Genomic DNA, 12995 nt, shown 5'->3' with positions numbered 1-12995 from the left:
AAGTTTGCATCTCATGACCCAAGACAACTTTGGTTTGCAAATGACAGCAATCAAACCTTCACTATCTCTTGAGGAATTTTGCATGGACGAGTCCAGGCCTAATTCCCTATAAGCAATATCTGATGCAGAAATTAAAGCAAGATTACACCCAATTTGTGCACAGGATTTGTGTGCCAATGGATTAAGTACATACATTTTACTAGCAGAAGGACTGAAAACACAAGATGCTGTGAATCAAAGCAACACGCACATCACGCTGGAGGAACTCAGCAGGTCGGGCAGCATCCATGGAAACGAACAGTCAACGTTTCAGGCCAAGATCCTGACAAAGGGTCTCAGCCTGAAACGTCGACTGTTCGTTTCCACGGATGCTGCCCGACCTGCTGAGTTCCTCCAGCGTGTTTTGCGTGTTACTTCATTGGAAGTCTTAATTGAAAGGAACAAATCTCACATGATTGCTTATTTTAGGATAGAACAAAAAGTGAAAAAGATAGAGCCTGCACAATGCTAAAAGTATTTTAAACAGTACACTCAAAAGATAACACATGTTGGATTCTTTATTCTGTCCTTTTTGAGTTTGCTTCTTTCCAGAATACAATTTTCATAAGATCCAGATCTCCTTGAACTTGTATGGATTTAGAGATTTCAAGAATTGCTAAACATCTGGATAAACAACTTTGTATTCATACATAGTTCAACTGGGAGTGACAGGACATTCCTCCTGCACTTCGCCTGTGGCTGTAACACAGATTGCTGTGATGTTCTGATGATTAATCCTGAGATCACATTACAATTGTATGAGGACTGAGCACTGGTAGAAGTGGTTAAGGAAGCTTTTATTAACTAACATGTTCACACAATCTTTTATCTTTTTTAAATAATTGTTCAGATTGCTTGCATACTTCCTTTATTGTTATTCTCCTTCTGAGAAACACTTGGCTATGGGTCTTTCTATAAAAATCATGGCTCTCTATGCTGTGTTTCCATGGGGTAAGAGAAGGGGATTGTAAATCAGTACCTTTACAAGATAAATTAGGCCTTCCCTTCCAGGAGTGTGGCTCATTAACGATTCTATCCACATTGCCCTGTCTCAACTCAGAAACTTCTCTTTAAACAAAAATAAAAGTAACACAATTAAATTTATATTTTGAAAGGAAGTATGGAATGCATCTTAACTCCTACAAGATTCAGGAACAGCTTCTTCCCCTCTGCCATCTGATTCCTAAATAGACATTGAACCCATAAACACTTTTTAAAATATCATTTCTGTTTTACACTATTTTCATCTAACTATGCAATATACATGTATGCACTTAACGTAATTGATTTACTTTTTTTCTTTCTATATTATCATGTATTGCATTGTATTACTGCTGCTAAGTTAACAAATTTCACGACATACGCCAGTAATAATAAACCTGATTCTGATTCTGACATATTCAATTGAAACATTTCCAATATCCATCGTCCTCTAAGCAGATTGGATCTAGTTTCTGTTAGAATATACTACACCAGTTTTTCCTACTTCAAACTTCTCACCAAAGCAATCAGCTTTTGAAGTAGAAATTGAAACCATACATAAAGCCTGCAATTTTGAGCCCCCGTGCGATTTGCACACTCCATCTCTCCTGTTTCCTGTCAGGTCATTTTGAACTGAAATTAGTAATTCAAGTGAAATGCACTCTGGGCCATCGCTATCATATAATATCATAAGTGATGCCAAAATTCCCAGCAGCAGTTCAACAGGCACAGGGGACATGTGCTGCTCGAGCATCAAGTAACAATTAGCAAACTGGATCATTGATCTTTTCTACTGTTTGGTGTACGATCAAAACAAACCATTAAACCTTTACATCGATTTTAGTTGTTTTTGACAAATCATAGAATATGAATTATCATGAATATTCAAAATAAATGGTGCTATTTTACAAGAAAAAAAGCAAGCTAAAATGGGAACATGATGATTGTTTCTGTTTGCTTATCAGTCCGTAAGTTCTGTCCAAATGTTCCATTTTCTTCGGTCGACTTTCAGAATTTAATAAATACTGACAAATTCATTATCATGAAAAGGAACTGCAAATGAGATTCAGAATTACATTGCCAGTTTGATTACTAAAATGAAATCAATAAGACTATCTATCATTTAGAAATATCTTACCCTCCTACAGTCCTGGCAGAAGACGGATGTCGATCCCAGAAATCCAAGTAACTCTCCACACAACAAGCACTGAGAATGGCCGTTTCCCATCACGTTCTTCTTCATATTTTCTAAACGCTCAACAAGACGACTGGATCAAGAAAAAAGAGTTAATTATGAAGCATAATCATAATTTATAAAAAAGGTATTTACAATATATTTCAGATTACAAACTGAACCATGCATTTTTCAAACACAATTGTGCACGCTTTAAGCTTTTCTGCACACACTTTTCTTCCGCAGAATCTGGGCTATGCACATCTTTATAGCCAGTGGACAGAGTGGATCATTTGTACTGCACAGCCACTTAATGCCACCTCATGCTACTTGAAAACCATCAGGAACAGATACATTGTTACCTAATTCAGGTTAAAATACTCACTTTTTAAAAAAATTGACATGTCGCAATTTCTAACTGAACTATAATTCATCCAGACACCCCTACTTCTAAACTGAGAAGTTTTAAAAGTGAGCGAACAACAAGCCAAAAAGCAATTTGTGAACACTTGTCTCAGAAACCCAAGGAGATGCTTTGCTCATCTCTGGAATGGGAGCTGGAAAGGGGTCAGGAGCTGGTTCCACTGGGATAACAACTTCTGTTGCAATTTCCTCCATGCTTGACTGGGGAAAAGATGACTAAGATTGATACCACCTTCTTGGAAAAGTGGACAGATCAGATAAAACCTCCTGAGCTTTTCAGATAATTATACCTGTTATGGTGTTGACTGAAACTATTGCTTGCTCCAAGCTACTGTAAATTTGCAGCAAAGATTGCTAAAGTAAACAGTGGATCAACACACATAAAATGCTAGAAGAACTCAGGAGGGAAATAAATAGTCGATATTTCAGGCTGAAACCTGTCATCGGGATTGTAAAGGAAGATGGAAGAACAGTGCTGATGAAAGGTCTCGGCAAGAAGGTCAACAGGTTACTTCCCTCCATAGATGCTGACTGATGTGCTGAATTGCCCCAGCATTTTGTGTGTGTTGCTGAAGAATCCCAGCATCTGCAGAGTCTCTTGTGTCTATGATTATCTGTGGATCAGGACAGACTCTGAAAAGCACAGTTAAAAAACACCTACAGTCAGTAGCAGCCTGCTTCAAACCATATCCTTGTTATTTGTTGTAGAGTTTACATAGATTAGTTTAAGACTCAGTTTACCAATATCCAGTCGGCAGATTTGACCAATCAGAATTTCAGAGCCTTGGACTCTAAACTATAGCAGAAGTCTGAACAATCTCCAAAGCCCAATCAAATGTCAAAAAGGAAATCACATGTTCATTAGAACAGATTAGCTAACAAAGTTTCAATACTTAACGTCAAACAATTAAGAGTATTGCTCAGATTACAAATTCCCTGATTATGGTAAAATATGAAAAAAATCAACATTTTCAAAAAGGATGTTGATGATACAAGCCTAATAAAAGAAAATCTTGCCTAATTATCTCTGTCATAATGATGCAGATGGAATTTACTGCCATAAGTCTGCAGAACCTATTAGTATTCTATAGATATTATTAATGGATGATAAATATAAGCTTCAATTTAAATCGTTAAATTAAATCATTAAATTAATATTTATGTTTGCAACCAGTCAAGAATATCAAGAACTCTACAAATCATTAAAACTAGGTCCTAGCTCCTTTTGATGTTAAGAGCGTCAGCCGCTTTAAATTCTTTGCTGTTATTATTTTGGAGGACCTGCCCTGCGCCCAGCGTGTAAGTGCAATTACAAAGAAAGCACGACAGTGCCTCTACTTCCCTGGGAGTTTGTGAAGATTTCGAAGGACATTTAAAACTTTGACAAACGTCTATAGATGTATGGTGGAGAGTAAATTGACTGGCTGGATCAAAGACTGGTATAGAAACACCAATACCCCTAAACAGAAAGTCCTACAATAAAGTAGTGGATATGGTCCAGTACATCACAGGTAAAGCCCTCTCCACCACTGAGTACATCTACAAGAAATGCTTTCAGAGGAAAGCAGCAACCATCATCACGCACCCCTACCACCCAGAGCATGCTCTCTTCTCACTGCTGAAGAAGGTACAGGAGCCTCAGGACTCACACCACCTGTTTAAGGAACAGTTACTTCCCCTCAACCATCAGGCTCTTGAACAAAGGAGATAACGACACTCAACTTCACTTGCCCCATTATTGAAATGTTCCCACAACCAACGGACTTACTCTCAAGGACTCTTCATCTCATGTTCTCAATATTTATTGCTATTTATTTGTTATTATCGTTTCTTTTATTTTTGTATTTTTGCATAGTTGTCTTTTGCACACTGGCTGAATGCCAACTTTGGTGCGGTCTTTCATTGATTCTGTTATGGTTATTATTCCATTATGGATTTTATAAGTATGCCAAGAAAATGAATCTCAAAGTTGAATATGGTGACGTGGTGACATATATGTGAACTTTGAAGTACAATATTTCTAAAGCAAAATCTAAAAATCTGCAAGGTATCTCTCCACAACAGGGGTTAACAATCATTTTTGTGTCATATCCCCCAACGATTAACTGAGGGGTCCCTTGACAGAAATCATGCTGTCTTTGACTTATTTCATCATTAGTCTCCAAGTACTCCAAAACCTCATCCTTAATAATGGACCAGCACTTTCCCAACCACTGAGGTTAGGCTAACTGGCCTATAATTTCCCTTCTTTTGCCTTCCTCTCTTCTTAAAGAGTGATATTTGCAATCTTCCAGTCCTCCGGGACCATGCCAGAATAAAGTGATTCTTGAAAGATCATGACCAATGTATCCACTATCTCTTCAGCAACCTCTCTCAGGACTCTGGGATGTAGTACATCTGGTCCAGATGACTTATCCACCTTAAGACCTTTGAGTTTGCCTAGCACTTTTTCTTTTGTAATAACAATGGCACTCACTCCTGGTGTCTGACACTCACAGACCTCTGGCACACCACTTGTGTCTTCCACAGTGAAGACTGATGCAACGTACCCATTAAGTTCATCTGTCATTTTCTTTGTCCCCCATTACTACCTCACCAGCATCATTTTCCAGTGGTCCAATACCAACTCTCACCTCCCTTGTACTCTTTATATAACGGAAAAAAATTCTAGCATCCTGTTTTATATTACTGGCTAGTCTGCCCTCCTATTTCATCTTCTCCTTTTTTATAGCATTTTAGTTGCCTTTTGTTGAATTCTAAAAGCTTCCTAATCACAAAACTTCCCACTCACTTTTGCTACCTTATATGCCCTTTCCTTGGCTTTAATGCAGTCCTTAACTTCCCTCGTCAGCTATGGTTGCCTACCCCTGCCATTTGAGAACAACGTCTTCTGTTGGACATATCTATCCTGTGCCTTGTGAACTATTCCCAGAAACTTCAGCCACCTCTGCTGTGCCATCACCCAGCCAGTATCCTTCTCCAATCCACTTGGCCGAGCTCCTCTTTCATGTCTCTGTAATTGCCTTTATTCTTGACTTAAGTTTCTCCCTCTCAAATTCTAGTATGAATTCAATGATATTATGATCACTGTCTCCTAAGTGTACCTTACATTAAGCTCCTTAATAAGATCTGGGTTATTACACAACACTCAATCTAAGATAACCTTTCCCTGAGTAGGCTCAAGCACAAGCTGCTCTAAAAAGCCATCTCATAGGCATTCAACAAATTCCCTTTCTTGTGATCCGACACCAACCTGATTTTCCCCAATCCTCTTACATATTGAAGTCCCTCATCACAATTGTGTTATTACCCTTATTACATGCCTTTTCCAGCTCCCTTTGCAATCTCAACCCTATATTTTGTCTACTATTTGGAGGCCTATATATGATTCCATAATAGTGGGATTCCATGGCAATGGATACTGCTTTCTTGTAGCAGCACTATTTGTAGATGGGCTGTGCTGTGTCTACAAATGTTTGTAGGCTTTTCTGTTCTGGGACATGGAGGGCAATGCAGAGATAACAATATTGTGACAGACTTTGCAGTTACCAGTGTGTTAACCATGCTTCCCCCGACATTGGTTACGAAATGTACAAGTTGGCATTTCTCTCGGTGGGACATTGCAATCACCAGTCACAGATTTCTCTGTGACAAGATTCTGCACGTCTTGAGATTATAAATGGTTTAAAATTAGCCCCAAAAATGTTTTAAGTCTACAAATGTAACTTCCCAGGTTTAGCCAGAATTGTCAAAAACTTAAATATGAAAGCAAAGATTGTTTCTCAAACATTCCTCACGAACTTGATTGAATTCTAAGGGGATGAGACAAAATACAATGATGAAGGTAAAGCAGTAGATGTGGTGTATGTGGATTTTAGTAAGGTGTTTGATAAGGTTCCCCATGGTAGTCTCATTCAAAAAGTTTGGAGGCATGGAATCCAGGGAAACTTGGCTGTGTAGATTCAGAACTGGCTTGCCCATAGAAGGCAGAGATTGGTTGGAGATGGAGCTTATTCTGTCTGGAGGTCAGTAAGCAGTGGTATTGAGTAGTAATCTGTCCTGTAACCAATGCTCTTTATGATTTTTATAAACAACTTTGATGAGTCTCTTGAATTTACTCCGGATGCCCACAAGAAAATAACTCTCAGGGTTGTATATGGTGTCGTAGATTTACTTTGATAACAAATTTATTTTGAAGATCCCAAAGACATGCAAGTTAGTAGTTAATTGGTTACTGTAAATTGTCCCTGGTGTGTGTTGGCAATGCAGAGAGAATAAAATGGGACAAGTGTAAATGTGTGCCTGATAGTTGGCACATACTCAGTAGTCTGAAGGACCTATTCCATCGATTTTAATGTTGGTACTACACCACTTTTCCACCAGGCGGTGCCATGAACCTAGATTTGAAGACACGTAGAGAATTTTTTCACTTCTGTCCTCCTCTACATCAAAGTTCAAAGTAAATTTATTAACAAAGTACATCTATGTCACCAGATACAACCCTGATATTCATTTGTTGCAGGCATACTCAATAAATCCAAAAACCATAACAGAATCAATGAAAGTGTCCAAATGACAACAAACTGTGAAAATATAAAAAGAAAGAAAAAAAATAATGAAAAAAGCTATAAATATTGAGAACATAAGAAGATGAATCCTTGAACGTGAGTGCATAGGTTGTGAGAACAATTCAATGATGGGGAAAGTAAAGTTGAACGAAGTTATCTCCTTTGGTTCAAGAGCCTGATTTTTGAGGGGTAATACCGGTTCCTGAAACTGATGGCATGAGTCCTAACATAGACTGAGAAACCACTCTGTCAAGCATCTCTGCTTCATTTGCAGAAAGTGGAATTTCCTGCTGGCCAAGCAGTTTAGTTCCTATTCCCATACGGTGAGCAGATTCGGGTGCCTTAGCTACGAAAAAATAAGGGTCCAGACGTGGCTCATGAGAATGATCCCAGGAATGAATGGTTTACATTTGAAGAGAGTCTGATAGCTCTGGGCCTAGACTTGCTGGAATTTAGAAGAATCAGGAGGGTTCTCATTGCAACACATTGAGTATTGAAAGGTGTGGATGTGGATAGGATGGTTCCTATACTGGGGGAGTCTAGGACCAGAGGACGCAGCCTCAGAATTGAGGGACGTCCATTTAGAACAGAAATGAGGAAAGTTTCTTTAGTCAGAGGGTGCTGAATCTGTGGAATTCATTGTTACAGATGGCCGAGTACATTCAAGGCAGAAGTTGATAGATTGATAGGTGTGTAGACAATGCTACCTACATTAATTATCAACTGTTCATATCTTCACAATAACAATGCAGAATAAAGTGTAAAAGCCACCAAAAACCTTTGCTGCAAGTAAACGATAAAGTGCAAGATCATAACGATGTTATGATCACAGTCTGTGAAGCCAATAATCCATCTCATCATGCAAGGGGTCCATTCAAGAGTGTGATAACAATGGGATAGAAGCCATCCTTAAGCTGCTGGTATGTGCTTTCAGGCCTTTATATTTTCTGTCCAGTGAGAGAGGGAAGAAGAGAGAAGTCATGGGTGGGTGGGGTGTGTGATCATGCTAGCTCCTTTACTGAGGCAACAAGAAGTACAGACAGAGTCCGTAAAGAGGAGGCTGGTTCCCAAGACGTGCTGAGCTGTGTCCACAGATCTCTGCAGTTTCTTCTGGTCACGTGCAGAGCAGTTGCCGTACCAAGCCGTTATGCATCCAGACAGAATGATTCCTATGGTGGGAAGAGTCGACTGGGACACGCCAACTTCTTTCACCTTGTGAAAACCACCGACAGTGTGTTCCCATCCCAAAGCCTGCTTCTGTAGGAAACAGCAGCTCTGTCACCAGCGGGAAAATGTCAGTGACAAACTTCATGACAGATGACTGAACACTGAAAGTAATTCAATGATCTTGCGATAAAGGATGAGGGAAAGCAGGCAACATTGTCACCAAGAGGAAGAGCTGATGGATTCTCAGTGTTACCAATCAAGAATGTCTTTCAGATTAACCATTAAGTTTTTCTAAGTCAGAATCAGGTTTATTATCCCAGCATGTGACATGAAATTTGTTAACAGCAGCAGCAGCTCAATGCAATACATAATATAGAAGAAGAAAATAATAATAATAGTAGTAATAAATAAGTAAATTAAATACACTATACATATATTGAATAGATTAAAAATTCTGCAAAAAACAGAAATAATATATATTTAAAAAGTGAGGTAGTGTTCACGGTTCAATGTCCATTTAGGAATCGGATGATAGAGGGGAAGAAGCTGTTCCTGAATCGCTGAGTGTGTGCCTTGAGGTTTTCATGCTTCCTACCTGAAGGTAACTGTGAGAAAAGGGCATGCCCTGGGTGCTGGAGATCCTTAATAATGGACGCTGCCTTTCTGAGACACCACTCCTTGAAGATGTTCTGGGTACTTTGTAGGCTAGTACCCAAGATGGAGCTGACTAAATTTACAACCCTCTGCAGCTTCTTTCAGTCCTTTGCAGTGGCCCCTCCATACCAGACAGTGATGCAGCCTGTCAGAATGCTCTCCATGGTACATCTATTGATGTTTTTGAGTGTGTTTGTTGACATACCAACTCTCTTCAAACTCCTAATGAAGTATAGTTGCTATCTTGTCTTCTTTATAATTGCATCGATATGTTGGCACCAGGTTAGCAACAGATCTGCCTGCACTTGTACTACTTCCGATAGTGTCATAAAGAATTAAAGTGAAGAATGAGACAATCTAGATCGACTGGTCTATAGCCAGTATTTCTACTCCACATGAGAGTTCTCCCACTGTTCTCCATCAAAAGCTGCCACTTTTGCATCTTCCTTCTTCAACTACAGTTATGGAGTGTGGTACCCAGGGAACTTTGGGTCAGGGAATTGGAAGATGTGATCTAATGACATTTGTAAAGTTAAAAAGGGCCCAGTACCCTGGATACGTAGACACCTCAATCCTCTAGCTACAGCCCAGAAAAGGGGTTTTTATTCTTGGAGAGAAGCAGGACTCTCTTTAAGCTATAGCATTCTCACAGGCCTTGACACATTGTAGCAGTTTAAGTATGACGTTCATTGTGTATTGTGTCTAAGCAATGGTTTTGATGTGCTAAAGACTTACATAAATGGAACTGACAGCAACAAAGCTAAATTTTGGGCACCTGCACTACATCCCAAATTACTTTTTGGATTTATTGCAAATGGCTTTGGTTTTGGATTCCTCTCCCGAGTGTAAACATCCTTCTGAAGTCTTTCAGAAAGCCCATCTATCCCTCCAAAACCCTTCCCAATTTGAGAAGCTTATTCCAGGGTTTTCCCTCATCCCTTAGGTTTTCTTTTCTGGAGATTCTTCCCTGATACTTATCAGTCCTGGTGTCACCATTCTACTTTTCTTTATGCTTAGTTCAGGAACACTTTATTCTTTTCACAATGAGGAATCCAGAATTTCTCATGGTACTGTAAATTAAGCTTAATCAATCAAAGATTGCGGAGATAGTGGGGCTGAGAAGGACAATAAATCAGCCATGTTGAAATTGCAGAACAGACTCAATGGGCTGAACAGCCTAATTCTACACCTTATAGTTTTATGGTCTAACATAGGTTTAACATAACTTCTGCACTTTTGAATACAAATTTATATGATAATAAATTTCAGTGTTTTTTAAGTAGCCTCCTTCAACATATGATGCTACACCATGTTTGCCTTTTAATTCCCTATGTATAATGTCCCCTTCTTATTCGTTCTATGAGGTGCATTGTTTCACATTTATCGGTATTTAAATTTAATCAGGCTTATTGACTTATCATATATTGCACCAGCACTTCTATACCCACATTGGTCTGTTATTTACAGAAAGTAATAGTGCTCAGCAGGCATTGCGAATGACAATAACACAAACTCTTTCACATCTATTCTCTCAAGTCTGGTAATGAATCTGGTTCCTTCTACCGGAGTCAAATTCTCTGTAATAGAATTGCAAGGCAAGACTGCATTTGTCAAATGGTTTGGCATACCCAATACGACGCTGCTCAATCACATCCAAATTCTCTGCTCTCTTGATGACTTCCAGGATCACTGCAATTTCATGTTCAGTGAGCGTATGATTTTGTCGCTGTTTGGCTGTTTCATTCGTGTGCACTGACCAACCAGTTTTGAGCCTTTTGAAAAATGAATATAACAGTTACATTTTGTTATTTTTTTTAATCAATACACCCACACTCTATCATCATCAACAACAATTAGGAGAACATGGAAGCCTAAACTCAATACCTTCGCAAAAGTGGCCAAATTAAATATTGTAAAAAGTCTTGCAGTTGGGGAAAAAAAATTCTTCCAACGTCAAATGATTAGGACTGTGAAAGATGATTAGCCTCAGGGTTTTTATCCCCCAGCACAGAACATTATTCAGTTCTTTGTGTCAACGCAAGCTCAAAGCATAGATTCCTGTATCCCTGCCTTTCTCTAAAAACTCTGAAAATTTTCCCTTCAATACCTATCCAATTCTCTTTAGTAGGCATTGATTCAATTTCTATCATTCTTACAGGTGGCAAATTCCTAATGCTTCCAGGTAAAAATGACTTTCGTCACATCCTCTTGTATCTTTTGATATTGTTTTTTTTCCCCCCATGGCTTGTGGTGCATCGGGCAGCTCAACACAGCACAGATGGAAAGTGTACAAGGAACCAGCCAGACTCGAACCTGGGACCACTCACCTCAGTGAAGATGCCACTACACCACCGGCCAGCTTGTATCTTTTGCCCATCACCTTAAATCTGCAACTCTTAAACCATAAACCATCTACCATTCTTGCAAATTTTATCTGTACTCCTTCAGTCTTATTGATAACTGTTTTGTAGGTAATCCACACAATACTCAAAATTAGACTTCACCAACTTCACCATAACATCCCAACTCCCATATGGAATACCTTGATTTATGAGGACCAATGTGCCAATGATCCTTTGCCAATGGGGACAACTTCCCTCTGTGATCCTAACTGGTCCAAGTCACTTATCTAACAAATTTCCCTACAACCTTCTTTATTCAAAGGGGAACAACAGCAGCTTCTTCATTCAAACCTTGGAACAGACGTCCTTCAAAACTGGGAAACATTCTAGTAATCATTTCTTTGGGGACTTAGACGTCCTCCCTAAAATGTGACAAGCAGAAATTAAGCAGAGCACTGCAGTTGCGACCCAAGCTGTGTTTGTACAGATTCAATGTAACTTCCCAATTTTGCAAAAGTCACCCTCAGACCAGCTCAGTCTAATTTCCTGCACACTTCTCAATGCTGCAATGCTCCATCAGGAAATTATATCATCTCCTGCAGATCGAGTGCTATGATTATGGCAGATGCTCAAGGGTGGTTCACGCTTGTGTGTGCTTGGTCAAATATCCAGAATGAAGCAAAGTATCTTGCAAATGGTCATTATCATTTGTTGCTCTGGATAAAGTCAATTTTCGATCACATAATGCTAAACAATAAAGTGTGGTGCACCGGATTCCTGAGCCACAGTTCTATTATAGATTCAAGCTGCGTTGGACAAACCAGCAGCAGCAACAAAGGTAAAAGGGAAAACACTAACTTCAGACCTGCAAGGTTGAGAGAGTGGAAATGCCCCAGTGCAACAGCTTTTCCACTTTAAAAACTCTCCCACACAAAAGGTCTCCTGTCATCATCGCATACAATCAGTAGTATTGGTAGTATTCTAATTTGCTCTGTATTTTAGTTAAATACTTAATTTGTTACTCAGTTAAACAGTAGTTTGTTTTTTTTACGCCATTTTCAATACTTCCATGAAACTTTGGCTAACCAGAGCAAGCACTTAATTGGGCCCAGATGTACTAGTCCCGATGTGTCCCAGTGAACCAAAATCAACTGTATTTAAAGCAGAGGTTGCTAAGTTCTTGCTAGTAAGGGTGTCAAAGGTTATGGGTAGAAGGCAGGTGAATGACGTGGAGAGGGAAAATAAATCAGCCATGATCAAATGGCACAGCAGACTCAATGGGCCAAATGGCCTCCCTCTGTTCCTATGCCTTATGGTCTTATCGAATATAAGAGGAGTGTGGGAACTGGAGTCCAAACAGGTAATCATGGAGTGTGGGAACAAGGTACCACAGATAGGAAGGGAGAATGGGGACCATGAAATCAGTGAGTGAAAGAGGGCACTGGAAATAGGGCCCAGGTTGGTGGGTGTGTGGGAGCATATAAATTGCAGGGGCTCATGAGTGGAAATGGTAAACATTACCTCGTGAACCAGATGCTGAACAATCACAATCTCTGAATGATCAAATAGCAGGTAAATGGAGTTTTACAATACAATATTTTTTATACAATCTAACATCAGGAAGTGTAACCTTGGGGATGAAATTAA

General features: G+C 39.3%; 1 protein-coding gene across 5 annotated transcripts in view; it reads right to left on the bottom strand.

The window, feature by feature from the left end:
• LOC140731758 (rab effector Noc2-like) overlaps positions 1-12995 on the bottom strand; it is a 237000-nt gene that overhangs the window by 134008 nt on the left and 89997 nt on the right. For all 5 annotated transcript variants that reach the window (XM_073053529.1, XM_073053531.1, XM_073053530.1 and 2 more), the window contains 2 exons: positions 10635-10778; positions 2159-2288 (listed from right to left, as the gene is read on the bottom strand). In XM_073053529.1, the coding sequence (XP_072909630.1) occupies positions 2159-2288; positions 10635-10778 (274 nt within the window). The remainder of the gene's footprint in view (positions 1-2158; positions 2289-10634; positions 10779-12995) is intronic.

Source organism: Hemitrygon akajei, chromosome 8, assembly GCF_048418815.1.
Source record: "Hemitrygon akajei chromosome 8, sHemAka1.3, whole genome shotgun sequence".
Taxonomy (NCBI): domain Eukaryota; kingdom Metazoa; phylum Chordata; class Chondrichthyes; order Myliobatiformes; family Dasyatidae; genus Hemitrygon; species Hemitrygon akajei.
The sequence above is the reverse complement of the archived record's forward strand: the minus strand, read 5'-3'. Positions and strand labels throughout refer to the sequence as shown.